Source organism: Branchiostoma floridae, chromosome 9 (assembly GCF_000003815.2).
Source record: "Branchiostoma floridae strain S238N-H82 chromosome 9, Bfl_VNyyK, whole genome shotgun sequence".
Taxonomy (NCBI): domain Eukaryota; kingdom Metazoa; phylum Chordata; class Leptocardii; order Amphioxiformes; family Branchiostomatidae; genus Branchiostoma; species Branchiostoma floridae.
Genome location: NC_049987.1, coordinates 23,060,760 through 23,087,200, shown reverse-complemented (window position 1 = coordinate 23,087,200; position 26,441 = coordinate 23,060,760). Strand labels below are relative to the sequence as shown.

The following is a 26,441-nucleotide window of genomic DNA, read 5'->3' as shown; positions in this document are numbered from 1 at the left end:
ATGTTTTCCATGATACTCCCATTGTAAAGTCAAGGGCAACAAAAATCCAAATCAAAACTCAGTGACGCTGCAGCCAATGTGATGTAGTTAAGTGAGATACCAGCTTGAGATGGTTTGGACCTGGGTTTAAAAACCCTGACATGCCACAAATGTTGAGACGATTTTTTCTTTCACATTACTATTATTATTATTAAAAAGAATAACAATGGGCTTTGGATCAGTGTGCTACAAAATGTAATTCGACCCCACTTGAAAAGCCAAGTGCCTCAGCTTGACTTCCTATAAACTTGTAACGCGATGCCCTAAGGTTGTCACCGTAGACGTCTGTACAGCGACGGTCACGGTCAGCATATCTACTACTTACGGTCACGTTTTGTTCACGTGCTACTGCTAGGGGACAGCCGGCCAGCGCCCCCCTCCCCACTCCAATGAAGAGTGAATAAACATTATTTTCTAACCCGTGTGCTATAATTACGTTACAAATATTGGTCAAAAAGTGATGGCTTCCGCTTTGTGTAGGAATCTTTTGTCCATGTTGATGTATATGTGAAAACAAGCCCTATATCCGGTACACATGTGCACATGGTACACAAATACTCTCCAAGCAGAGGTTAGGCTCCGTCTGGATTTTGAAGTATTTTTGGTGTTTTGTAGGGCTTTGCTATTTCTTCATATTTCATTTTGGCTGGCGGACGGAAAAGAAAACATGACGAAATACGAAAGCCGGTGAAAATGTTCAAATAGACGTCAGAAACAGTTGGAACCTAACCTCTGCTTGGGGAGCAGGCACACAAGTCTGGAAACTACAACAAGCATGACCATATGAAGCTCCGAGTTCGGTTACAATTAATTCCGTAGATTTTAAAGCGCAAACATGCTTGTACGAGCAGTTACTTCTTAAGATCAAATTAAGACACAACCAGTACTTACCTATCACGTTGATTAAGTGCCGAAATCAGCGGCAAATCACAAAATTTTCCAGATCAGTGGCTGATTCCCGAATCAGTCGGTCCGCGTGAGAACAGTTTCCCGCCAATCAGGGCAAATGTGGATGACCTATGACTTTTGTTGTATGTTCAAGATTTTTTACAATTTTTACAACATATTTTACAATGATTCAGTTTTACAACAATTACTCAAGAAAATATTTCCATTGATTTCAATCATTTTAAAGGAAACTAATAAGTAATTTTTTTTTCTTTTTCGAATATAGGTCAGAGGTCACCTTACGAAACAAACAAAATGGCTGCTTTTCGCCGGTGGGTAAAACGCAGGTGAGTTTTTGTTTAATGTTCTAACTTTCTTTAAGTTATGCTGGTGCCGTTTTCTTACATATGTACGACTGACATATTCAAGTACACGTTCCGTCAAATTAATTCACTTGACACGGCACAGAAAGGGACAGATGAGGACATTTTTCACTGTTTACCTTTTTAGGTCAACAAAACTAAATACCCAACGTTACGTGAAAACTTTCTTGAAGTCCAAATTCCAAACAACCACTCGATACTTGGAAACAAGAACATTGTGGAATGTATGAGGTGATTGTATTAATAGATAATTCTGTACTTGGATCACATGATATACCGTGTGATGTTCTAACTTTCTAGTATGGGCGTAACCGCAATGGGGCGTGACATGGCTGCCAAAACTGTCTATCATAATATTTGGGCTGTTACAAAAATATTTGAGAAGGAGGGGGGAGAGAGAGTCTCGATACAGCTTCTGACCAAACCTCCTGTCCGATCAAGTTTTACTTTACCCATCCAGCCTTGTCTAATACAATTTTATTATGTTGAGTTGACCCAACCCCCTGACCGCTGTCCAATTCTGATATTTCTGCCCAATCCAGATATGCTTGACCCAGCCAGGCCCTGTCAGGTCACAGAGGTTCTAATCTATTAATAACCCTGATTTTACCAAGGACAAGTTTTGCTTTTGGTATATCGGTATCAGGATGTTTCCCAATCAGGCACTTTCATTTTCTGTTTCAGGGAGGCACAAGCCATGCACAAGCCAATATCATGACCTTACAACTTGAGCAGGCATATGCAGATGGCAAACACATTTGTCAACTGTCTTCCCTGACATGAACAGGCCTATTTGGCTAGCCAAATGAACGTATACAACCCTGCTTGCTTTCTCCAAGCAACCATGCAGTGTGCAAGAGTTCTATCACACTCCATTTTGGGCAGAACTATCCAGCTGCACTCACTGAGACGTCTCGGCACAAGCGGTCGGCTTCTGGGATACAAACTCGCAAAGAACCTCAAGGACTGCTATAGCCTACTGGGCATCTCTGATGGCTGTACCGAGGCAGAGCTGAAGGAAGCTTTCATCAAACGGGCTAAACAATACCATCCCGACAGCGGGTCCAAAACTGCCGACCCAAGGAAGTTTGCTCAGGTACTAGAATCCACATATATTGATAATACTCGAATTGTTGGATTTCTCTTCTCGTGCAATATTGACATGCAACAGGCTTTTACTTTTAGCCAGTCAGCCGTACAGGCGTACAATGTATGGCCTGTTAAACAAGTGCTTTTAAAAAAGCTGGCATTTTGCCAATGTTTGCGTGTGTGAACGTTTTTTTCTAGTTATTAGAATGTCATATAAATAGAACAGAGTAATTAAACCTGATATTGGCGCATGGAGAGATTCACATATGTGCCTGAATCTAGATCTAGACGCCACCTGTTAAAATTTGCGTGAACTGCAGCAAATTTCACTACACTGCCTGTTTTTGAGTGAGCTCTGTTGCGGGGCATTTTTAAGTTGTTTTTTTTAATTTTTATTTCTATTCGGCAAAAAAACGAAGCGGCGAATCCGTTAACCAAAGAAATAAATTGGTGTGGCCAAATGGATGTAAAAATTAGTATTTTAATGGATGTAAAAAAGAAAAAAAAAAATCTACCTCCCCGGATTCGAACCGGGTGCATTGGTTCAGAAAGCGTAAACTTTAACCACTGCGCCAGTGCGAACATGTTGGAAAAATGCCTGTTTTAACAGGTTTAGAAATGTTTGGCATGGATTGAACAGGTCCGTTCATCTCAACATCACTCCATCACAACGGCGACTATTCTGGCCTCAGAGCATTTTGCCGCTAAGGCGGCAAAATGCAAAAAATAACTCAAATTGTACGGCCTTACACTGGGGAGCACATCCTCTGACAATCATGAAATTCTGATTGACCAGGGATGCTACAGGTCACATGTGGCCTGTCTGACAGTAAATTTGCTTCATTCCCCCAAATTTGCATCTCAAAATGTGGGAAGTGGTGTTTCAGAGAGTTATAAATTTAAAAGTTTTCTGAGTGAGGATGTCCCCAGGCCCCCTACAATACTCGCGCCTGCAGCGCTCGCCAAGCGGTAAGAAATTTGGACACCCTATGATAAAATCCTAGCTAAAAGCCTGACATGCAATATTTTAAAGTGCAATTTTGGAAATCATCATTTACTTTAATAGGTTTTAATCTTATTGTAGACCACAGGATGCGATAATTTCTCACTTTTCAACCATTTTATACCGTATTGTATTGCGTATGATAATTGTATCTATGTAAATGTTCAACGCAATTCAGTCCTATGACTGCAAGAGTGATGTTTTGTTTGTGTATTAGTAAAATCATTCTTTATTCATAAATAAAAGAAAGATACACACATCCCAGGTCACATTGGTCATAATGCTGACCAAACATGCAGGGGGACACATGGCGTATACATAAATAGTATTGCACAGTGTGAGTGTTGCTTGTCATTACTTTAAAATCATTATATTGCACAGTTGTTTCAATTTGATTTAGATCACAATATTTTGTTTTTCAGTCATCAAAATAATCACTGTCAAATTTTTCAGTCATCAAAATAATCACTGTCAAAATTTTCAGTCATCAAAATAATCACTGTCAAAATTTTCAGTCATCAAAATAATCACTGTCAAAATTTTCAGTCATCAAAATAATCACTGTCAAAATTTTCAGTCATCAAAATAATCACTGTCAAAATTTTCAGTCATCAAAGTAATCACTGTCAAAATTTTCAGTCATCAAAATAATCGATGTCAAATAAACCATTCCTATACAGGTGGAGGAAGCCTACAGAACCGTGCAGGAAAAGCTGGTGAGGGAGAGAAGGAAGGAAGAAGCAGAAGCAAATGAAGAGGAAGAGGAAGATACTGGTATAAAGCACACGGCTCCTCAGCACAGGCAGTATCTGGGGTTCGAGGGGGTTGGTTACGGCACTCCCACACAGAGGCAAAAGCAGTACCAACAGTATAAAGTCGACCGGGCAGCCAACAGGGTCGTGGACTACAAAGTCGCCAAGCTGTCGGCCATGTCGGAAAGCGTGCTTGTCCTGCAAGAGAAACGGCAAGCAAGGAAAGCGAAAATCGTGCAGGTCATCGACCGCATGGTCGAGGATATGATCGCGGAATCGATGGCCAACGGGGAATTCGACAACCTTCCTGGCAAGGGGAAGCCTTTGAACTTGCAAAAGTCGGAGTACAATCCGTACCAAGACACCACCACACATCTCATCAACAAGATTCTCAACGACAACGGGTTCAAGCCACAGTGGGTCGAATTGGAAGTGGAGGTGCGAAACCGCATCAAGGAACTCCGGAAGAAACTTGATTCAAAGAGGGCAGCATTTGGCCCTGAACCCTTCTCACCACAGAATCAGAAGAAGTGGAATACATACCTGGATACTTTCAGAGAGGACATCGCTGCACTGAACAAGAGAATCGACAAGTATAACATGATTGTCCCTATCATGGCCAAGCAGCTGGGCCACATCAAGCCAGACAGGGAGGTGGCCAAGGTGATGGAAAAGTTTAGAGCTCAGGAAGAACAAGAAAAGCAGCAAACTGTAGAAACTAAAGCTGAGGAAAAAACAAGTAAAGAGAAGATGAGATGGGGTATCTTAAGGCACTGGAGGTTTACACCACTAAATGAATGATTTTAAATGAATGAATGAATTTATTGCTCACAATCGCTAGCCTCTACCAGGCTTCGTGGTTTGGAGATGTCCCTAATCGGCCGGCTGACTCCCCTAGCGTAGTATTTACTCTATTTGACCAATTTCTACAATTAGACCACCAAACCACGAAGCCTGGTAGAGGCTACACAATCGCACAAGGTACAATGTATAGCAACCAGTAACAACTACTAGCTATATAGACAATAGTACTATTAGGCTACATACAGATATGTTAATAAAATTCATTCATTCATTCACTCATTCACTCATTCATACAGAACAACAAAAGATTATTGATAACAGTAGTCATGTATGACTATGAGTGATCTGGTCTCACATTTGGAACAATATGTATTCAATACTGTGCTGATAGCAATATTGTCACAGATTTTGTACTTCAAATTGAGGTGCAGATCTTGACTAGAGTTTAAACTTTATATTCTGAAAGCTATCATCAAGACTAGCATTGTAACTCAAAGGTCCAGTCTCAGATTCATTGTTCAACTTTTCAAGAAGATGAAACAATCTGTATAACTGTCATCAAAGATCAAAGAAATTACTGATGGCAAATTCGAAATAAAAAGGGTACATATCTAATGTGTTGTCAGAATGGTATGTCTTTAAAACAAGAGTAATATATACAGTAATTAAGAAATTTTGTTCAGTAATCCTGTTGCTAGATATTTGGTATGTGGGTAGGTGTTTGGAAGACAAAGGTCAAGGTCGATTTTGGGGCCCCCTGTTGTGTGACCTTGATACTGCAGCAGAACTTTGATTTTTTTGTATCTTTTGACCTGAACATGCTATGGCCTTGATTTCTTGGTGGAAGATAGCTTGTGACGTAAGGAAAAGGGTATTTAAGTTTGGGCCCCCTAGCAATTTTGTCAAAATCTTCCAATGAGCATAACGGAACATAGGAACGACGAATTTCTATGATATTTAGCATATAGGTATGTTTGGCTGTTTTGTTTTGGCATCCGTCTGTCTCGGAAGACAATGGTAGGCAGACAGGGTGGGTTTAAGGCGACCAGTCTGCCTGGCCTGCACTTTTTAAGGTGAAGGAGGGGTGTGCACTTCCTTCTCCACCACCCTCTCGTCCACTGGTGCACTTAGTCCTACAGGGGCAATTGTTTGCAACGTGTAAGACGGCCCCAGCAGATGCAGGTTTGTTATTTGGAGTTTCCGTCTCCTAGGAGGACTTCCGACCAAGGATGTAAGGGGTTCCTCCTACCCCTGACTCGTGTGTCATGGCGGGTGTGTCATGCCCGAACATGCCCCCATGGCCTGTCACCACAACAAGGCCTGTCACTGCCACTAGCCGAAGCTATGTACTCATTTACACCTGAGATAGGTGAGGAAAGTCGTGTAAAGTGCCTTTCCCAAGGGCACAAGATCGGTGACACGGCAAGCGGATTTGAACCCGGGACCTCTCGGGCCTGAGACCAACGCGCTCCCGATCGTGCCACGCGGTCCCACACATGTTTGGCAGAGAGGTACATAATGAAGTGCAAATTATACAAATCTAGACTTTATTTGCATCTTTAATGAGGAAAATCTATATTTCCAGTATTTTTCATTACAGGACTCAAATACATGTAACATATGAAATTTGTGACAGGTGGAAGATTACCAGATACCAATTATGCAAATAAATCCCTAATTTGCATGATTAATGTGAATGTGTCCTAATTCATGTAGTAAATGTAGTATATGATTGGATTGCCAACATTGTGACCTGTGTCAGTTATACAAAGGTGAATATAACCAAGCATAAATTATGCATATATGCAAGTCATTTGCATAATCAGAATATTTCATGGAGGTATGAGGTCTCCGAACTCTTGTTATTGTAAGCGACGTTCGGGAGAATACCGTAGAATCGTCGTCCGATCAATTTTCGCCAAATGTGACATTGGTTATAAGGGTGATAATATCAACAGCAATATACCAAAATAAGCTGTAGCTAAAGTTTACTGACAACATTAAACATCCGTAAACAGCTCGATACACAGTAGCAGGCATTGGGTGCCCGGAGGTACCCTCCAAGCAGACGTTAGGCTCCGTCTTGTTTTGGAAGAGTTCCAATCCGTTTTAATGGGCTCTCTATTTTGTCAGACTATCTTTTTCTCAACCAGTGACACAAAGAAAACATAAAACAGAATCAAGCAAGTAAAAGGGCACAAATATCCGCTAAAAGGGTAGAAGCCGGGCCTAACCTCTAGATTTGATGTTAGATTAGCTCATCAGAGAAATCGACCATCGTTTGGATTTGAAATGAGCGGAAACTTTGACAAAGTGTCGTTGATCACCGTTTGTGATACAAACGTCTTCCAGCTAACCGAAATGGAGTAATTGAACTTTACAGCCCAACTTAATCGTTTCGAAATTCGAAATCTGACCATTTTTTCGGCATCGAATTTTGGTGACGGCGTTGTTTTTGTCCTTCCGACACCCGATGCTTGGGTCGTTGAACATCGAAAGTTTTTATGTTGGCGTCGATATTTTTTTCGACGTACGTCGATCGTTTTCCCGACGTATAGATATACATCGATCGTTTTCCCGACGTATAAATATACATCGATCGTTTTCCCGACGTATACATGTACATCGATCCTTTTCCCGACGACGTCTGGACCTAATTAGTTCCCGACGCTGTCTAGGCATGCAAATAAGACACGCCCCCGTTAAAGCCACACCTACAGCCTCATGCGTATACTCAAGTACGCCCCCTAGCATCCCTCACTGGAATTGGATGAGAACAAGCAAACAACGGTTTATGTACACACTATATGCACACTGTCTTTCTTGTTCTTGTAGATACACGATTGACAACACTCAGGGGTAGGCGGTAAATTCTACAATTTAAGCAAATCTATGTACTCCAACCCACAAACATGTGTCAAAACAAAAGCTGGACTTACACCTTTATTCATAACAGATAAAGGTGTCCGGCAAGGGTGTAATCTTAGCCCGACCCTAGGATTTTAATATGTTCATTAATGACTTAGTTAATGACCTAGATGACACCGACTGCGCTCCACCATCCCTACACAATTTACTAGTGTCCTGTCTGCTGTATGCTGATGACGTTGTGATGCTCTCAGAATCTGAGACAGGATTACAACGCGCACAAGCTTAATACCTTTTGTACGAAATGAAATATACAAGTGAACCTAAAGAAAACTAAAGTAACCGGTTTTCAACAAAACAGGAAGAACAGTAAAGAACATCAAATTTTCCCTTGGCGTAGAGAGTATCCAAATCACTAACTCATACACTTACCTAGGCTTGATTTTGTCCTCGTCAGGAAGTTACTCATTAGCCAAAAAGCAATTGTCTTTAAAGGCACGCAAAGCCGCCTTTAGCATTAAACCCCTCATTCGCACCTCACTATCCCAAAGGCCCTACTTAAAATCTATGATACATGTATCAAGTCTATACTGTTGTATGCCTGTGAGATCTGGGGCAAAGATTTCTCAGATGACAAATGTCCTGTTGAAACAACCCAGAACCGTTTTTGTAAAAACATCCTTGGTGTGCACAGGAATTCATGTAATCAAGCATGTAGAGCAGAGCTTGGGATGTTCCCAACAGATATAGATATATCCGTACGTGTAATGAAATACTGGCTAAGACTAAAACAACTGGACAGTTGTACACACCCCTTACAGGTGGACGCACTACTCTGTCAAGAATACAACATGGGAAATAGTTACATGAAAAATTGGCTGCACCATGTGGCATGTTAAAGAAATAGTAGTTAATACAGGCTATTCTTTCTTATGGAACACATATGTACATTGTTAAAAAGAAGACTTACTGATATGTATGTTCAAACGTTTTCTCATCAACTGTCGATGTATATTTATACGTCGGGAAAACGATCGATGTATATTTATACGTCGGGAAAACGATCGACGTACGTCGAAAAAAATATCGACGCCAACATAAAAACTTTCGATGTTCAACAACCCAAGCATCGGGTGTCGGAAGGACAAAAACAACGCCGTCACCAAAATTCGATGCCGAAAAAATGGTCAGATTTCGAATTTCAAAACGATTAAGTTGGGCCGTAAAGTTCAATGTTTTCAGACTTACTTCTCTAGGCTTTCCAATTTACACCTCAAAACATCAGGAAGAGCTACATGTATTATCGATCGGTGCTAACGTTCGTATTGTTGTTGCCTACGTGCCCCCCAGCGTAAACTGTATGCTACTGAGCATTGCCCAACGGTATACATAACACATAGGTAAACCTAGTACCTTTATCCACAATCTCTCGTGAAGGAAGATCAGCTAGGGTTTGGTCCACGTGGCCGAAGGAACGATGAGTAGTTAACCAGACTCCTTTACGGGATATACACACACCCCTCCGCAGGGGAACACTGGGAGCGATTCTTCCTTCTGCGACGCTTCTCCACATATTGCATTTACCAGACCAAAAAAACAACACGCAATACGCCAGAGGGGAGGGGTACCGTACAGAGATCATCAACATGTTCGTGGTGAGTACATATACCTGTTGACTCCAGGTGTTGACTCGATTCTGTGCATATTCATTTGGTTTATATTATTCATTGACACGTTTTATTGACTGTTGTCTTGATCGTGACACTCACTGTCTTAACCTGTCGTCAATGTCGAAGTGATCTACTTATTTATAATGGCGCCGTGTGAGCCACTCATGGCTTGTAGGCTGTAACTTACAATGAAAAGAGGTCATTTAGTTTGCATATTTTGGGCCATGTTTTCCTGCATATCCTCAAGGTTTAAGTCGCATCGGATAGCGCAATGGTAGAATGTTATCCAGCCGTATTATAGCTCCCGAGTCTCTTCTGTCCTCTTCGCAAATGAAAGGACAGAAGAGATTCGGGAGCTATAATACGGCTGGATACCAGGCTAGCGTAACGGCAAGATGTGGCATGGAGAGGTCATGAGTCGGTGTCCCCTGATATGATCCTACGTTGTTTCCTTCATTTGCATTGTCGGCAACGTCAACACACGATATCCTTTTCCTTTATTTGTTGTTTTCAATTTGTCTAGTTTATTTGTTGTTTTGTCTAGTTTGTCTTGAGCTATCATAACAAAAAGTTCTCTCGCTCAACGTGTCTGGGCATTTTCCAAAATATTCTAATGTTTTACATGTCTTTTTCTTCCTAAAAGCTGAACCAACAGCCGACCACCCGCCAGTTCTGGGGTAAAGCTCTGTTGTTTTGCGCCTGTCTCCTGACGCTGCTGTTTCTCATCATCATCATCATGGGTTACCCCCATATAACCCCGCAAGGGGCAAAGTAGGGGGGGGGAGCTGAGGTCCCGGGTTAGGGCGGGCAGCCCTCCTGCCTGGCGCGGAAGCTCTCAACTGTGGGAGCACTTTACTACCGCACCAGGCAGGGAATTCCACTCCGGAATTGTTCTAGGAAAATATGAGTACTTGTATGTGTCTGTTCTTGCAAAGATTGGTTTGTACTGCCTCGGGTTCGGTTTCTGTACGGGTACGGGTACGGGTACGGGTACGGGGGTTGGAACCCACTGGAAGACCAGGCCGTGGCAAGCTTACGTCATAACACGTCATGGTCCGGTGAGAAGACACAGGCGACACCAGCTGTAGGATTCAACATGACGAGAGAACTGAGGAGACTGAACCCAGGAGTAAGTACTGCTACTTTAATATAAGTCTAATTCTTTTTATTGATTTGTTTGTTTATCTATTTGCACAAGTAAATACATAAAACCTTATACAATAAGCAATACATAAGCAGGTGCAGGAGAAATGAAAAGCGTACTAGTATGCAGCTTAAACCAAGCCTTCATCCCCAATACTACACAGAAATGCAAGATTGAAATTGAAGAAGAGCTACAGTGAATCTACAGTTGAAATTATAGTTTCTGATATGATCATCTTCATGGACAGACAGGCAAAATAATCATTTAACAATGTATCAACAAATCTCTTTCGCTAAAGATCTTTTCAGCTCTTCCGAAGGAGTTTCTCCCTGACTACAAGAACCCGTGTTGGTTCGAGAAGGTGCAGGGAACAGACGTGGATTCACGGTGGCGGAAGAGACTCTCAGACAACGGGACCGGCTATTTTCGGCTAAGGTGAGTGTGACTCAGTCACTCATTCAATCACTCACTCACTCACTCATTCACTCACGCAAGCAATCACTCACTTATATTAGTCACTCATTCACGTACTCATTCACACACGCACACACTCAATCATTCGCTCTCTCTCAGCACTCAGTCATATGCTCACTCACTCATTCACTCACACACACGCCACTACTCACTTACACACACACACACACACACACACACACACACACACACACACACACACACTCACTCACTCACTCACTCGCTCACTCACTCACTCAATATCTAAATCATAAAAAATCGTAGAAAAAAACAAAACTGTGACGCAGTGGCCGAACCCCGCAGTGACGCAAGCTTGAAGCAAGTGCGGTGAGAGTGTAACTTTAGGCAAAGGGCACAACCCGCCGTACGTGCAATTTGTCCAATTTGTCCGTATGTTGTTGTTTTTTTTTGGGGGGGGGGTGGCCACGCCCGCCATGTATTTCTGAAAACGTTCAGGCTTTACAGGGCAGGCGCGTCACCCGTTCTGGCACGCATGGGGGGTGGGGTGGAATCCGCAGCCCGATGGCGCACTGGCAAAGTTTCGTCTGCACGTAAAGTTCTACGGCGTGTCTGCGTGCTCCAAAATCCGTCGGATTCCCTACGAGTTCGTACGGAGGCGGTACTTACCACTTACGGATCCCAAAAGATTGCCCACGCTTTGGCACGTAAACATCACTTACTTGCACGTACGTACGACGGGCTGTGCCCTTATCTTCACAAAACCCCAATCAATCGATTAACCCTCAAAACATTGTAAATATCAGAGACTTGAAGAACTTTAAACGAATAGTTAATGCCCACCTCACCGATATTCGCCAGCGTGATGCATTGTAAATATCGGCACAGCTGCTAAAGATGAGGTGTGGTCACAGCATAGATGAAAAAATAAAAAAACAAAAAATAAATAGACCGACCAACCAATTAATCACTCCTTCCCCCTGCAGATGTTTACCGTACTTCTACGTCATGGGCATTAATAAGTGCGGAACCACGGACCTTTACAACCGCATCACCCAACACCCGGATGTCGTTCCGGCCAGTAAAAAGGAACCCAAGTGGTGGACCTGGGACCAGCACGTGAATCTCGGTACGATTCGATGACATTTGTATAGTAGTACAGTAGAAGCCGCTTAATTGCACGACCTATTTGCCAATAAATTTGGTGCATTTATCCGGCTGGTGCAATAATGCGAGGTTATCTAACTGGCCCTCATCGGTTTGGGATTCTGGGATCCCGTGCAGTTAACAGAAGTGTGCGTTAATCCGATGTGCAATTTACTGGCTTCCACTGTACAGTGGAAGCCGCTTAATTTCACACCCAATTTGGCAGCAAAGTCGGTGCAATTAGCCGGCGTGTGCGATAAAGCGAAGTTACCCAGTTGGACCGCACCACCACGGGATTTGGGTATTCCGTGCAATTGACCAAAGTGTGCGTTTATCCGACGTGCAATTAACTGGCTTCCACTGTAGTCCATCCTATAATTTGTTTTGTCGTCGAATTGTTAGGGTATCGACTGGACTGGAAAACGATTGATGACTTCTTGCTATCTGTACTATCCTCTCAGTTTTTGTATATACTTTTTGTTGACAGTATTGCAGGAGGGAGCGAAGCCCTGGTGTCCGTCGTGAGAGAATTCACCCTGTGATGGCCTGCACTGTCCTTTTTCTGTTTCTTCTTTTATCATTTGTTTCTTCTCTTGAACAGTTGATCTTGTGATTGTTTCTTGTAATGACTTTCTGACTTCCCTCTTGTTTTTGTTTTGTTAGTACCATCATTGCACAAAAAGGATTTGATGACATTTGGAAATGGTCGGGCGATCCAGGTACCCTCCGTTGTCTTTAATCAGTCGGAACGTCTGATCATTTCCAAAATTTATCCAGTTGCTGAAGTAATTGTTACTTTGCGAATCTTATTACTTTGATGTATAATTTAACTTTCAACGACGACTTGCAACATTATTATGCACGGTGGAGTAATATCAATGTTGGTGCGATGGCCTGACAGCCGAGTTTTCGCCTCGCATAAATTACTGTAGTCTAAGCGTGAAAGTTCATCTCTGTTGGTAGAATACATTATAGAAATCTCCATGCACAATTATTTCCTAACTTTTTAGTCCATTGCCTTGAAGTGGTGTAATGACCTTGGTTTGAACAATCTCGTTGAAAAGATATGGTAGTTGAACACACATGGCTATTACTGGACTAACCCCTGTAATATTTACAGTTGTGTGGCCCAAGACTACTGAGACGGAGATGGGCACCGCCCTATATATACACACCACCTGGTGCACTTGGGAAAGTGTTTGAAAATGAAACACACACACACATCACTAACAGCGGTTTAGCTCTCTGCTGTAGCGACTTGCACAAAGTCAGGTGGCCCAAGGGCATTTTATCGGAGACGGGCGCCGCCATAATCACCACAATGCGGTTTTTTTCGAAGCCTATTGAAGCTGCAAATAAATTCATCATTACAGTTTTTCATCGTTCATACCTCCTCAGATAATCACGGTTCTCTCTTAGGGAAATATCTGGATTATTTCGATGAAGCGGCCTGGAAAATATGGAACCGGATCCGGAAACGCTGGACTGCATCCGGACAAGAGGTTGTCACTCATGACGTCATTACAGGTACACGTTAATAAAACACGACTCTTCTCACTCCGCCCATGTGTGAAAATGAGTAACGTTTTCTGACTTCGTTTGGGGAGGTAAAAGGCGGTGGAAGGAGATATCCCTGTCCTAGACACAGTGGATAACAACCCACTGCCTCCAGCCCTAAACTGTCCAAAACAGGCTTTGAGGGTACGTATTAATATATCCCAAATCCTTCCATAGATTTTTTTCAGGTGGGTATGACATTGAAAAAAATACAACACGGTGTATTCTGCATCACCCGAGATTCCAGCCCGACCGCGGGAAGGATCGCCTGACGGCCGAAGGCCGGAGGGTGATCCGACCCGCGTGAGGGCTGGGACCTAGAGTGATACGGAATACACCGGGTTGTATTTTTTTAATGTCATACCCACCTGAGAAAACACATATTTCGATGCGAAATGCACCAGAAGTTGAGAAAATGTTGTGTCCTGGAACAAAAGATTGTAACAACAGCAATTCGACTTTTCAACCATGCCGTATTCGGCCCGTTCGAAATAGTTCGATTTACTCGTAGGAAGCCTGTGTGATACAACTTTCGAACCTGTGTGATACGGAAGTTATCACACGGTCCGGAACACCCGTATCGAACGTTCTCGCATCACAGGTATATGACATAAACTCCTTTATGGGACTTTCCTCATTCCACCAATGGGTACCTGACTTCGGTTGGTGGTCAGTAAACGGTAGTGGATGGAGAATGATGGGCTCCGCCTTCAGCCTTGAAAACAGGCTATAAGACTACGTTTAAATGCCTTCCAAGACCTGCCATAGATGAACATTCTTTCTTTGACTTTCCTATGCCTCGCTCAACCCAGTCTGTGCACCTGACTTCGGTTGGGGAGGGTAAGAGGTGGTGGAATGAGAGGGTTGAGCTCCAACTACAGCCTTTGAAATAGGCTATGTGAATACTTTTACCGTTTGCTTTATATAGGAGACGGCGATCCCCTCACAATACTTTACAACGACCACTGGAGAGAGGAGCTATGGGACACCCCAAACAACGAGCCGCCCATCCTGATAGCGGACCTGATCCGGGCTGTACAGCCAAACGCCAAGTTCATTCTCACACTTAGGAACCCAACAGAAAGGTGAGTTCATCCTCACACTTAGAAACCCAACAGAAAGGTGAGTTCATCCTCACACTTAGAAACCCAACAGAAAGGTGAGTCATCCTCACACTTAGAACCCAACAGAAAGGTAAGTTCATCCTCACACGTAGGAACCCAACAGAAAGGTGAGGCCAACTTCATTCTCACACTTGGGAACCCCACAGAAAGGTAAGGCCAAGTTCATCCTCACACCTAGGAACCCAACAGAAAGGTGAGACTAAGTTCATCCTCACACTTAGGAACACCACAGAAAGGTAAGTTCATCCTCACACGTAGGAACCCAACAGAAAGGTAAGGCCAACTTCATTCTCACACTTGGGAACCCCACAGAAAGGTAAGGCCAAGTTCATCCTCACACTTAGGAACCCAACAGAAAGGTGAGACTAAGTTCATCCTCACACTTAGGAACCCAACAGAAAGGTAAGGCCAAGTTCATCCTCACACTTAGGAACCCAACAGAAAGGTAAGGCCAAGTTCATCCTCACACTTTGGAACCCCACAGAAAGGTAAGGTCGTTGACTCCTCCGGCCATTGGAAAATGACCGAAAAATTCCCATCTTACTCATTTTGAAGTGCTTCATGCCAAATGTTATATATGGGCCATTTGCTTATAAATATATCTAGTGCACCCCTTTACCAAAATGTAGGTCATTTGGTTGTAAAACCAGGCTACAGGAGCCTTAAGTGTCCCTTTTGGTAAAAGAATTGCCAAAATTTTCAAAATTAAGCATTTTGTTGTAATCTATACCGTAAGTGTTATTGACTCTATATGAGCATATGATTGAGGCACTCAATAAAATCATTTTAAAGGCAGATATGAAAAACATGGAAAAAACAACGTCTGGGGTATTTGCCCACTCCACCCTTAAGCTTGTATCTGAGTGCTATTGTTATAAGGCTCATTGACATGACGATATACCGTTTAATTAATTATATGCTTTCTCTCTGCAGGTTGTACTCCGACTATGTCTTCTGGAAGTACTTACACGTAAACAGGTCAAATACAGACTTCCACGAGAGGGTTATCCGAACTCTCCGCATCTTCAGGCAGTGCCTCAGGAAGAATTCTGTCCGCTCGTGCGCTTACGGAGTTGAAACCGAACTTCCTTCAGCCGGAATAGTAAGCACTAACGTTGAATTATCAAATACATGTCCTATTCTATTGGACAAAGTGATTTTTTAACCTCGCCCTTAGGTTAGACTACATAGTTTTTAACTTAAAACATCGTCCCCAGGCTCTACTGACTCCATACTTTTTTCATCGCGTACGGGGGGGGGGGGGTCTCCAGAATTCTACAAAGGTCTCCAGAAATTCAAATTCAGCACAGATGCCATTGAACCAAGCTGAGTCAACTCTACCAGCAAACTTTGCCCTTCAAAATGCAGTAAATAGCGTTTCAGGGGTCTTAGATTTTATAGTTTTCCCGCCTCTCTATGACCACCGTCTAGTAGCCTCTGACGCTCGACAGGATTTTCGTTCAAAATCTTGGAGACGGGAAAGATTCAGGCTGGCTAGAATCATTCTCCTAAGCATGGACATCCAGCAGCCAAACTGCCTGTCTGGATGTGCCCTGCTCTTTCAACCGTCACCCTTAGTTACTGACCACCCTGCTTATAAATATTACCGAGGTTACCCTTATACATGCGAGACAGCTTTTGAAAACGGAAAGCCTATTCTCTGATTGGCTGACAGCTGGTTGGGGGGGGGGGGGACGTCCACAGGGAGGTAGGCTCTTGGACTCGATATGGCGAAACGCGAAGCGCGACCATCGCCATATAGGGGCGAAACGCGCGGCGCATATCGCCACCTGGGGGCTAAAAGCGAGTTCTCGATTTTCTCCCCCTGAGAGCGGTAGCGCGAAGCGTAATCAAATCATGTGCTAATCATCGCGCTTAGCGCCATCACGGGGTGAAACGCGACATCTCGATTTTCTCCCCCTGGATACGGCAACGCGAAGCGTAATAGAAAACCCGCACTGACAACCAGTTACGAATTTGTCCACCGTGTACATTTTTTTACGAAACACGTAACGTAATTGGTATGTTTGCCCTTCTGTTACATGCTCAGCTTATAGTCATAATTGTAATCAGCAATCGTTAGTTTCTAAATGACCGTTTATATTCATTAAGTGATGTTTAATTTTGCTGTCGCAGGACTCGCAGGACCCGGTTACGTGGCTGGGAATCATCACAAGACAAATCGCAACAACTTACAAATGTGTGGTGCGATAACATCAACAAACATGAGACTGCAAGACTGTAATCTTGCTTACATTTATTAAAAATAGAAATACGGAAGTTACAAAAACGGGTAGTTTTAGAATCGAGTGTTCAAGGCTAATTTACGACTTTATTTACGACCGGCTGCTGAAGGTCCCCTCTTCTGACAATAAACTCAGACAACGCCATCGGGGTCTTTACGGAGACAAATCTACCACTAGAACTATTTAATAGAAGTACATAAACCATCATAACAGACATCTTAGCTTGTTATAGTCTATTTCAACATACATATTCAGCATTCTACAGAGCAGATTAGCCTGCTATTGCAGGCTCTGGTGACATTTTCGAGAAGTTTCCCTGACATATCTTTCTGGACGCCTTCCCCACATGCGATTTCCTGTTTCATTTTCGTTCAGTCGATGTACGTGTGTAAAATCACATGTGTTAATTTTTCCTAGTAATTACCCATAATAATATATGTGTTATGTAGTAATTTGAGGATTGTGAAATAACCTATACAAATGATACCGGTGCATGTGATTCTGTTGTTAGACGCCGGCGACGCACGCAGTTTCGTGGGCATCCTGTCCGCCCCGCGCCGACAAATTGCCAATAAGACGATATCCAATATCCCTTCAACTGAGTGTATATTTTAGACTGATACCCCCTTCTTATCACTTTTGTTATAAAACACTACCCATGTACCAGTTAAAGGGAGAAAACATAATGTTTCCTACGCATTTCACACAAATATTTCCTTCTGCCGACAACTGATGCTAGACCGTCATGCATTGCACGACAGTAGGAAGCTGTCAGAATTGATTGATTTTGCCGTCGGCGCGGCACATATGATACTAGATCAAAGGACCGTCGCCCAGTACAACTTTGATGTAGCGAACTTCTGACGTTCTGTACTGGAATTCCCACGATTTAGGGGACATTCTAATAGTAATAGCTGGGGGAGAATCAAATAAACTTTTTTTTCAAAAGTTGAGTAATTTGACCAGCTTCCTTTGTATATAGCAATACATACATAAAAATATGTAGCAACATTTAACAACCGTATGAAGTATCTAAATTAGAATTTTGTGATCACCCGTGAGACGTTTATCCCCTATAAAAATTGACCTTTCCAATTTTTACCGGCTACGCTCAGTTCTATTTTACTATTTCTAGATATCAAGTTGATATTCCTTAGTTAGCAATTGCTAGCTGTGTAGCTACATCGGTAGTATAGCTAGGAATTTGGGTTTCATCCCCTGGCTGGTCGTCAAGGGTGCGACTCGACATGAAGACCTACCTGTTGCTGGCGGAGCTCTTGGCGGTCGGAACATCGCCAGCTGCAGCGGACGTTCCTGGACGGTCTTCGGTTGGGCAGTCGACCGACGCAGCCATACTCTCATATTCAACTTTAATTAACATTTTTTTTTAAATATTTGCGTCTATGTTCAAGTTCTGTTGTTCTTAAATAACATCTATTCTAATTCTACTATGTAGTTAGAAACTTGGCTATAAAATCAAAAGTAAGATTCGGGTTTTCATCCGCCGGCATCCTGGACACTTGTCGAGGGTGCAACTCAGCCAAAAAGACCTCCCTGCGGAACTCTTGGATCGGAACATCGCCATGGGACGTTCCTGGTCGTCGGGCAGACGACCGACGCAACCATACGCCAAGGCATATATTTGACCTTTCAGCGATCCTTGATTGTGACATCTTGGTTTGACAACATACACAGATATAGATATAAGGCATAAGGCAGTAAGTATATTGTGAAAGAATTAATCACCAATACTTGGTTCTACAATAACGTTATTGATATCAAAGGCGACTTGGTACTAGCAGTATGTGTAACGTTGCCGACAAGTTGCAATGTGTCCATGAATGAAAGGTAAGTTTATACCGGCTGTGCATGCTGGGATAGCCGTGAATTGCATATAACACCGGCCCTGTCCAATCACCATCTTGGAGCAGAGTCGCAAATTCCCCGACTTACCTTTCCCGAACTGATCGCATTTTCCCCGGTATATATAAAAACTTAACCCTTTCTTGAAGATTTAGAGACATTGAACAGTGTTAGTAGAGAGATATGAGAAATAGGAACGTGTTTAAAGGGGGAAGGATCTGTATCGCGAACGGAACGAACTTGCAACTTTAGAAGAAGAACCGAACCGAACGATAATATCTAAACGGTTTTGTATTACGCTTCGCTTTGCCGTATCCAGGGGGAGAAAATCGAGATGTCGCGTTTCACCCCGTGATAGCGCTAAGCGCGATGATTAGCACATGATTTGATTACGCTTCGCGCTACCGCTTTCAGGGGGAGAAAATCGAGGACTCGCTTTTAGCCCCCCGGTGGCGATATGCGCCGCGCGTTTCGCCCCTATATGGCGATGGTCGCGCTTCGCGTTTCGCCATATCGAGTCCAAGAGCCTACCTGCCACAGGAACTAAGAGTGACGGTTGAAAGAGCAGGTACATCCAGACAGGCAGTTTGGCTGTTGGATGTCCCTGAGTATGAGGATGGCTAGAACTCGTCTCCAAGTGAGAAGACGTATTTTTTTTTTATCTTGCTTAGACCATCTTTTGTTTATCCCGTCCTCAGGTTCGACTGCGGCGGGGGCTGTACGAGGTGTACCTACGGGACTGGTTCTCTATTTTCCCGCGGGAACAAATTCTCGTTAAGCGTCTGGAGGATCACGCTAAGGACCCAAACAAATCCATGACAAGGGTTTTCAACTTCCTGGGTCTTGGTCAGTATTGATGATGATGAGTTTATAATTTCAAGTTCACACTTGAAGGTTGATTGCAAGTAACGCTAGTTCACCTTTATATCCTTGGAGTAACCTATGTCCGTTGTTTAAGAAAACAGCAATGAGTAGCCCATGTCCGTTGTTTAGGAAGACGAAAATCCCCCACTTTTTCTACAATTTGTCGGTTCAGCAATTCTAAGAGGAAGGGGATTTCTGTTCGTCTGTGAATGTGGAAAATTTGGAGCATGTCTTTGTGGGATCTCTAAATAATTAAAAGTGATTCTTTTGGTTTGGTTAAATAACCACTTGGAAATCAAAACGTGTTTCGTCTTCCACTGCTTTAGATCTATACAGTCACCCAGTATTTACTATGATTATAATTGTGTTAACTTTAGCCTGGGACCCAAACCTATAATTGCAGCCAAGTCTCTTCGTCCATTGCAAAGAGGACCAAGAGACTCGGCAGCTACAATGGGTTTAAATAACATGATTTTTTTTAATTCTCCTGTCGATTCGACAGATGAGCAGGCAGACAGGCATTTACCTGTTTGCCTGACCTGCACATGACTTTTTATGGTGAAGGAGGGGTGTGCCATTCTTTCTCCACCCTCTGGTGTACTGGGGCACTAAGTTTCATAGGGGCAACTGTATGCAACGTGTGAGGCGGCTCCAGCAGATGCAGCTTTGTTGTTTGGAGTATCCGTCTCCTAGGAGGACTTCCGACCAAGGATGTAAGGGGTTCCTCCTACAGCGACTCGTTTCCCGCCATAAGGCCTGTCTCCGCCACATAGCCCCGCCAAGGCCACTAGCCGCAGCTAGATACTCATTTACACCTGAGTTAAGTGAGGAAAGTCGTGTAAAGTGCCTTTCCCAAGGGCACAAGATCGGTGACACAGCATCCGGATTCGAACCCGCCACCTCTCAGTCTCAAGCCGAACATGCTGCCACTGCGCCACGCGGTCCCACCATGGTATAAGAGCTTATTATATATCTTGTAATAGTCCTTAGTCCTTCCTATCTTACCAATAAACCAGTACTTCAAACAACAAATTGATATATTTCCTTAATCCACTTTACAGGACCTGTCCGGAAAAAACCGGAAATCTTCGGCTTCCAAAGGCGAAATTCTCAGAAAAAGAAGTACGAGAACATTGGCCAGATGTTGCCGGAGACGCGGCGAATTCTGAACGAGTTCTACCGACCCTACAACGAGCGACTTGCACAGCTCTTAGACAATACGGACTTCCTTTGGCAAGAGGAAAGTTCTGTCTGAGACCCTTCGTTTGGCCAAACAGTCGTTTCCAAATCTTAGTTCAATAGTCGAAACTCTGGAGAAACACAGGAGAAACACACCCAGCAGAAGAGGAGATATCTCTTTTGTTTATCCTCTTTTATTCACTAGTCAGAATGTTTCAAATGTTTGGAGTAAATACATCCGAAAGGTCTACTTATCACCAATTAGAGACTGTGATTCCTTCGTGTTTTTCATGTGTTTCATGGTTATCAATCACTCCTATAGGAGGAGAGCATTCTGTATTTAGCAGCAGGCTGGCAGGTAGTTGTGTTTCTGTGGGTGGAGTAGTTGGTCATGGATATTAGCTAATATGATTCTATTGAGTTTCATGTATAAGCTGAATGCTATTGAGTTTTGCATGTGTATCCTTCAGTCATACCTTGGAATCACAATAGAAAAATGTTTCAGTATGTGTCTACAGTATGGCAGAGCTTGATGAGGGTGACAGCTATTATCAAGTGCTAAACTTGGAAGAAAACACAGTCAAGAAGATAATCTGATTACACACTTAAGCAGTTACTAACAGTCATACACATACTAATAAATAAATCATAACTTACATAATTATATAGACACTGTATTGACTATGTAACTAATAATTATGTGGCATGTAGAGTACTAACTCTATTAGTTCTACTAGTACACAGAGAAAATGTCCCCATGGGAGGTTCAGGCTTTGGTTTTAAATAAAGACGAGGACAGAGCTGTAATGCAAGTTTAGCTTTATCAAAGGGGTAACCTATATGTTATTGAAAACAGTATTTAAGGATATCAAGTCGCCGGTCTATAGTTTCAAATTGCAATATTTTTTGATATCTTTCTACGAGGGGCGTTCAATAAGTAATAACTCTGACTCATTTCCCATAGAAGGAGATTAATGAAACTTGGCACAGTTATTAGTCTTTCTCTTCAAAGGAACCACCCAGAGTTATGCATTTCACCCATCGTTTGATACAGCTCTGGACACCGTTTTTGTAGGACACCCCAGGTTGGTCCTCCAACAGATGCCTCATCAATGGCAGAAGAGGAACGACCAGGTCTGGGAGCTGTTTCCACAGACTTCCGGCCATGTTTGAATTCAGAATGCCAGCGTTTTACAAGGTCATATCATGGGGCATCATTACCATAAGTTTCTTTCATTTCATCAAAAGTCTCCTTTGGTGTGCGTCCTTTCAAATACAAAAACCGGATCACTGAGCGACACTCAACTGGCTCCATTTCACACCTGGTCCATTTCACACCTAACACAGTTCAAACACCAGTAAATCAGAAACCACGATTAGTTCAGAGCTTTTTTTTGCAACATAAACTATAGAGATATGAATCATTACACATGCAAAATTTAATTTAGATCAGACAACTGGAAGTGGGTCAGAGTTATTACTTATTGAACGCCCCTCGTATGCACTGAAAATATTGCACTTTTCAACATATCAAAGGTTAACTTATCAGTATTAACCATAAGCAAGGCATTTGCAATCATCAAAATTTATTTAACTATCCTAATTTCAAATAATCATAACGATCCCATTTATTATGTACATATTCAAACAGTCACAGATCATCCGGATAATGTCCTCCAATGCGAAAGTCAGAGAACAATGCTGAAGTTGTTGTGATTTGGCCCTGTCCTCACCACTTGCTTAGGAAAAGACCTGCAACAGAAAGATGAGATTCAAATGTGTTTGACACTCATAAACTTTAAATCAAAGTCAAATTGTCATTCCTAACACACAAAAATTGGAAGTTTTTGTCTGTTCAGAGCATTGTCAAAGAGTGAGCCATCCACTGCTTCTCTTAAGTCAGGTTATGTTAATATTTTTAATATGTTATTGGGTGGCCAATTACTCTCTTTACAGCCAGGGGCTACATTGCAAAGGTCTATAACGACAGCCTGAAAAAGGTGCTTTAGTGACCTCAATATGACAATGATTGCCCCAGTTGTGGCCACTCAACTTTTAGGTGAAAGGCATATAAGAGGGCAAACATGAAAACTGCCACACATGCTTTTCCCCTCCTCATGCACTTGTTTTTATTCATTGTTCCTTGTATTTTGTTCCATGTAACATCTTTTGTTGTTATGCAAACAAATAAACAAACAAACAAAATTGTATACTTCGATCTCCTCTTTCCTATCCTCTGGAACATGAAGAAGCTGAGCCTCTTGCTGTCATGGCAACGGAGTTTCTGGAAGCCCAGACTGTGGAGCATGTCACAGAACAGCTGGTGTGTCAGGTACCTGGAGTTGGAGAGACAGGGGAGGGGCAGCACTACCTGCAACACACAGGAAAGGAAAGGAAGGTGATCTCAATCCAGTTTTAGTTCATTGGAAAGCTAGTCTTTGACTGGTCATGACAGAGAGGACAGACGCTGTTTACAGTATTTACAGGTTCATTGTACTGGGGAAATTCCCCTAGCTCTTTACGACTAGCACAATGAACAGTGGACCACTGTAGTACAGTATTCCTAAGTCACTAACTATAATTTCTGGCTGGCTAACTCCTTTGGCATGTTTTCTGTCTATTTGGCCAATTTCTACTCTAACTTTCTCCAGTGACATGTGGTGTCTGGCAGAGACTACAACAACATGAGTCCAAACATAACTTACCGCACAGATGCCGATTATCTGTATGTCAATTAAAAATTCAATATTCCTTTAAGTTAGATTAAAATACTTACAAACAGGTGACCATTTTCCTTTGTCACATGGCAACAGTGTCTCAGCATGTCCCCTGAAATGGAAAAACAACATAAGCGTAGTGTTTCATAAACCATTGATTATTGGCTTTTTGATTGTATTTATGGACTCCTCAAGAGGAATGTAAGAGGGTTGTGATATTTAAAGGCTTTTAGGGACTTTGAGAAGGATCGTAGAAAGGGAGATGAATACTTTTCAAGCAGAGGTTTGGCTCTGATTTAATGTTTTTAGGCGTTTTGTCAGGCTACCATTTTGTACCATTTTCAACATAAATCGCTGCAAGTAAAAATTCGCAGAAAACGTCATTCAAAGTTTGGGCAAGTGAAAAGTTGGTTAGGGCAAGTCAATGTTTATGTACTTGCCCAATAGGACAAGACGGTGAATTTTGAAAAGCTTGTCCAACTCTGCAACTGAGTACAAATTAGATAATCACCTCTTTTCTTGGGGTCTCCCACAAAGTTGATGACGAGACTCAACACGACAACATCGTATTCCTGTCCTTCTTCTACCTGCAACAGTAGACACAGTCAATCACATGTATTGTAGACCAGACATCTAAATTCGTATTTGTGAATTTGAATAGGTGCACAAAGAAATTGGGGTGTACAAGATGAGATTAAATAGCTTTGTCTCCTCAGAACATAGAACTGTAATTCAATAGCTAAGTATAATCTCATAAGTCAGAAAAAAAAAAGAGTTTCATGTCAAAATTTGAGGACTATCGAAATAGCTACGAAAGGAAGCTTCTGATGTAAGATATTTCTGGTCTTTTTTTGGCATATAGTTTATCTAGTAAGGCATTTTTCACCTGATAGTGAAAGAAGTCTGCCTTAGTGACCCTGTCGGTCTGTGGGTTCAGGTCTATAGCTGTACAGTCCAGCCAACCGTGTCTGTGGTAGTGGTTATCAAGAGCTCCCACGTCTAACAGTCTTAGTCTCTTTATCTGTTGAATGAAAGTATGAATCATTAGGACTAGTGGATGGCAAAGGCACAAATTTACATACATATTACACTAAAATACATATCATATTGCATGCATATGTAATTAGAAGGATTTTGGGGTCAGTTTGGAGGGTCATAATTCATATCAACACTTTTCTTATTTGATCAGACATTGCTCCACAAGTAAATACTAGCAAAGCACAACTACAATAGCTGAAAATTAGCATAATGAAATTTCCTACATGCTGGTTGCAAATAATAGTGTGGTGGCCCTTTTGGCTAAAATTATTGCATTATACAGAGCCCTGTGTTTGCATACAAATGTAGCAGCTCTAAGATGTATGCCTAGTATCACTACACAATGAACATTACCTCTGAAGCTGGTTTGACCTTGAACTTTTTCAGCTGTTTGATGACCCAGTTGGACGTTGTCGTGTTGCCATGGCAACAGGCCCCACGTTTCGAGGCTGCCTGGTAAGCATCCAGTCCTCCCATCTGTCAAGAAAAAAAACAGTACCGAAAATAATTTCATCAGTTTGGTAAAATACAGGATATTGGAGAATTGTTCTTCACAACCAGTGACTCTCAAATGCTTAAGTTTCGATGACAATCAGACATCTTCCTCTGACTCTGAGCTTCTATTCTAACTGGAGTGATGCTTCTCACCTCTATATATGTATGTAGCTCACCGCAAAAGCCACTGATAGCACACGGCTCCTAATTAGCACGATAGGTACTTAGAGATCGGGTGTCAATTCTATACCAGGCTTGTGGCCTCCCCCAGCTGAAGGGGTTGACATCTAGGAATGATCTAGCGCAACAGGTCTGGTACCCAGAACAATAAGCGACTTCTGTACCTTTTGTATTTCTGTCTCCAGTTTGTTGACCCTTGCCTGCTTGGTGCCCTGGGACAGAGACTGGTCACTCCTGACCGTGTCCAGTTCTTTATTCAGCACATGTAACTTAGAAATCACTGACCTGTCCACTCTTGAGAGGAGGAAAATGGAGAATATGATCAATGACAATGATCGAGTAAATGAAAACCTTTATTGTACGTTTCGCCTAACCGAGTTAAGCACATGTCACAACAAAGCCAAAACATACATGTTTAAATAATCATAGATTAAGGCTAGCCTAGAAGTTGGGCTTCTTCTCGCTTCTTGGTAATGTTGAAAATAGGTTTGTACCCGGGTTAGCTATAGTCGATACATGTCAAAACGAATATGATTTTTTTCAGTGCTACTCATGTCTAAGGTGAAGAAATTTCATATAACTTAATAATACAATCTACGACGAAGTGTACATCATCTTCTACCGTATTTGAGGTACAAACGTGTGATGAGAAACAACACCATACCCGCCCCCCTCCCACGATTGTTCAGCTATTGTCCCTCCCTACCACTCCACAACTTAGACAGTATTACCTCACTTCTGTCACAGGCTTTGGCTTCGGTTTCTTCTTCTTTTTGTAGTCCTTGGGTGCAGTTTTGCGGCTCCCAGTTTTTCTGTGAAGGGATTCGGCAGTTGGAGAGGAAAAATTATCGCCGGGGGCCGCCATGTTGAATCTGGAACTTTCCACTATGCGGGGGGGGGGGGGGGTCTGTCATCAAAGTTACTTGTACTTGCCCCCTTTGCAGCCTAGCAAAGTAGCAT

At 42.5% G+C, this 26,441-nt stretch overlaps 3 protein-coding genes across 3 annotated transcripts; 2 read left to right on the top strand and 1 right to left on the bottom strand.

The window, feature by feature from the left end:
• Positions 1–1,205: 1,205 nt before the first annotated feature.
• On the top strand, positions 1,206–5,275 carry LOC118423515 (dnaJ homolog subfamily C member 28-like). Its single transcript, XM_035831694.1, has 4 exons — positions 1,206–1,274; positions 1,995–2,406; positions 4,083–4,992; positions 5,131–5,275. Exons 2-3 carry the CDS (start codon positions 2,116–2,118, stop codon positions 4,953–4,955), a joined length of 1,164 nt encoding a protein of 387 aa, XP_035687587.1. The 5' UTR covers positions 1,206–1,274; positions 1,995–2,115; the 3' UTR covers positions 4,956–4,992; positions 5,131–5,275.
• Positions 5,276–12,058: 6,783 nt separating this feature from the next.
• On the top strand, positions 12,059–21,349 carry LOC118422340 (carbohydrate sulfotransferase 15-like). The gene is made up of 6 exons (XM_035829859.1): positions 12,059–12,201; positions 13,638–13,745; positions 14,704–14,860; positions 15,833–16,001; positions 19,707–19,862; positions 20,930–21,349. Exons 1-6 carry the CDS (start codon positions 12,081–12,083, stop codon positions 21,125–21,127), a joined length of 909 nt encoding a protein of 302 aa, XP_035685752.1. The 5' UTR covers positions 12,059–12,080; the 3' UTR covers positions 21,128–21,349.
• A 1,214-nt stretch (positions 21,350–22,563) lies between these two features.
• LOC118422339 (25S rRNA (adenine(2142)-N(1))-methyltransferase-like) lies at positions 22,564–26,366 on the bottom strand. The gene is made up of 8 exons (XM_035829858.1): positions 26,213–26,366; positions 25,646–25,775; positions 25,161–25,283; positions 24,655–24,789; positions 24,280–24,355; positions 23,828–23,880; positions 23,265–23,422; positions 22,564–22,803 (listed from the first exon to the last, which is right to left on the bottom strand). The coding sequence occupies exons 1-8, from the start codon at positions 26,344–26,346 to the stop codon at positions 22,740–22,742; spliced, it is 873 nt and encodes a 290-aa protein (XP_035685751.1). The 5' UTR covers positions 26,347–26,366; the 3' UTR covers positions 22,564–22,739.
• Between the last annotated feature and the right edge of the window lie 75 nt (positions 26,367–26,441).

Bases quoted from the DNA above. Each gene is read 5' to 3' on its own strand.
- LOC118423515 (XM_035831694.1), top strand. From the start codon at position 2,116: ATGAACGTATACAACCCTGCTTGCTTTCTCCAAGCAACCATGCAGTGT. The intron at 2,407-4,082 runs GTACTAGAATCC...ATTCCTATACAG, and splicing joins ACCCAAGGAAGTTTGCTCAG to GTGGAGGAAGCCTACAGAAC.
- LOC118422340 (XM_035829859.1), top strand. From the start codon at position 12,081: ATGGGCATTAATAAGTGCGGAACCACGGACCTTTACAACCGCATCACC. The intron at 12,202-13,637 runs GTACGATTCGAT...GTTCTCTCTTAG, and splicing joins GGACCAGCACGTGAATCTCG to GGAAATATCTGGATTATTTC. The intron at 14,861-15,832 runs GTGAGTTCATCC...TTCTCTCTGCAG, and splicing joins CTTAGGAACCCAACAGAAAG to GTTGTACTCCGACTATGTCT.
- LOC118422339 (XM_035829858.1), bottom strand. From the start codon at position 26,346: ATGGCGGCCCCCGGCGATAATTTTTCCTCTCCAACTGCCGAATCCCTT. The intron at 23,881-24,279 runs GTGATTATCTAA...TTTCCATTTCAG, and splicing joins GGGAGACCCCAAGAAAAGAG to GGGACATGCTGAGACACTGT. The intron at 22,804-23,264 runs GTATACAATTTT...TTTCTGTTGCAG, and splicing joins ATAGGAAAGAGGAGATCGAA to GTCTTTTCCTAAGCAAGTGG.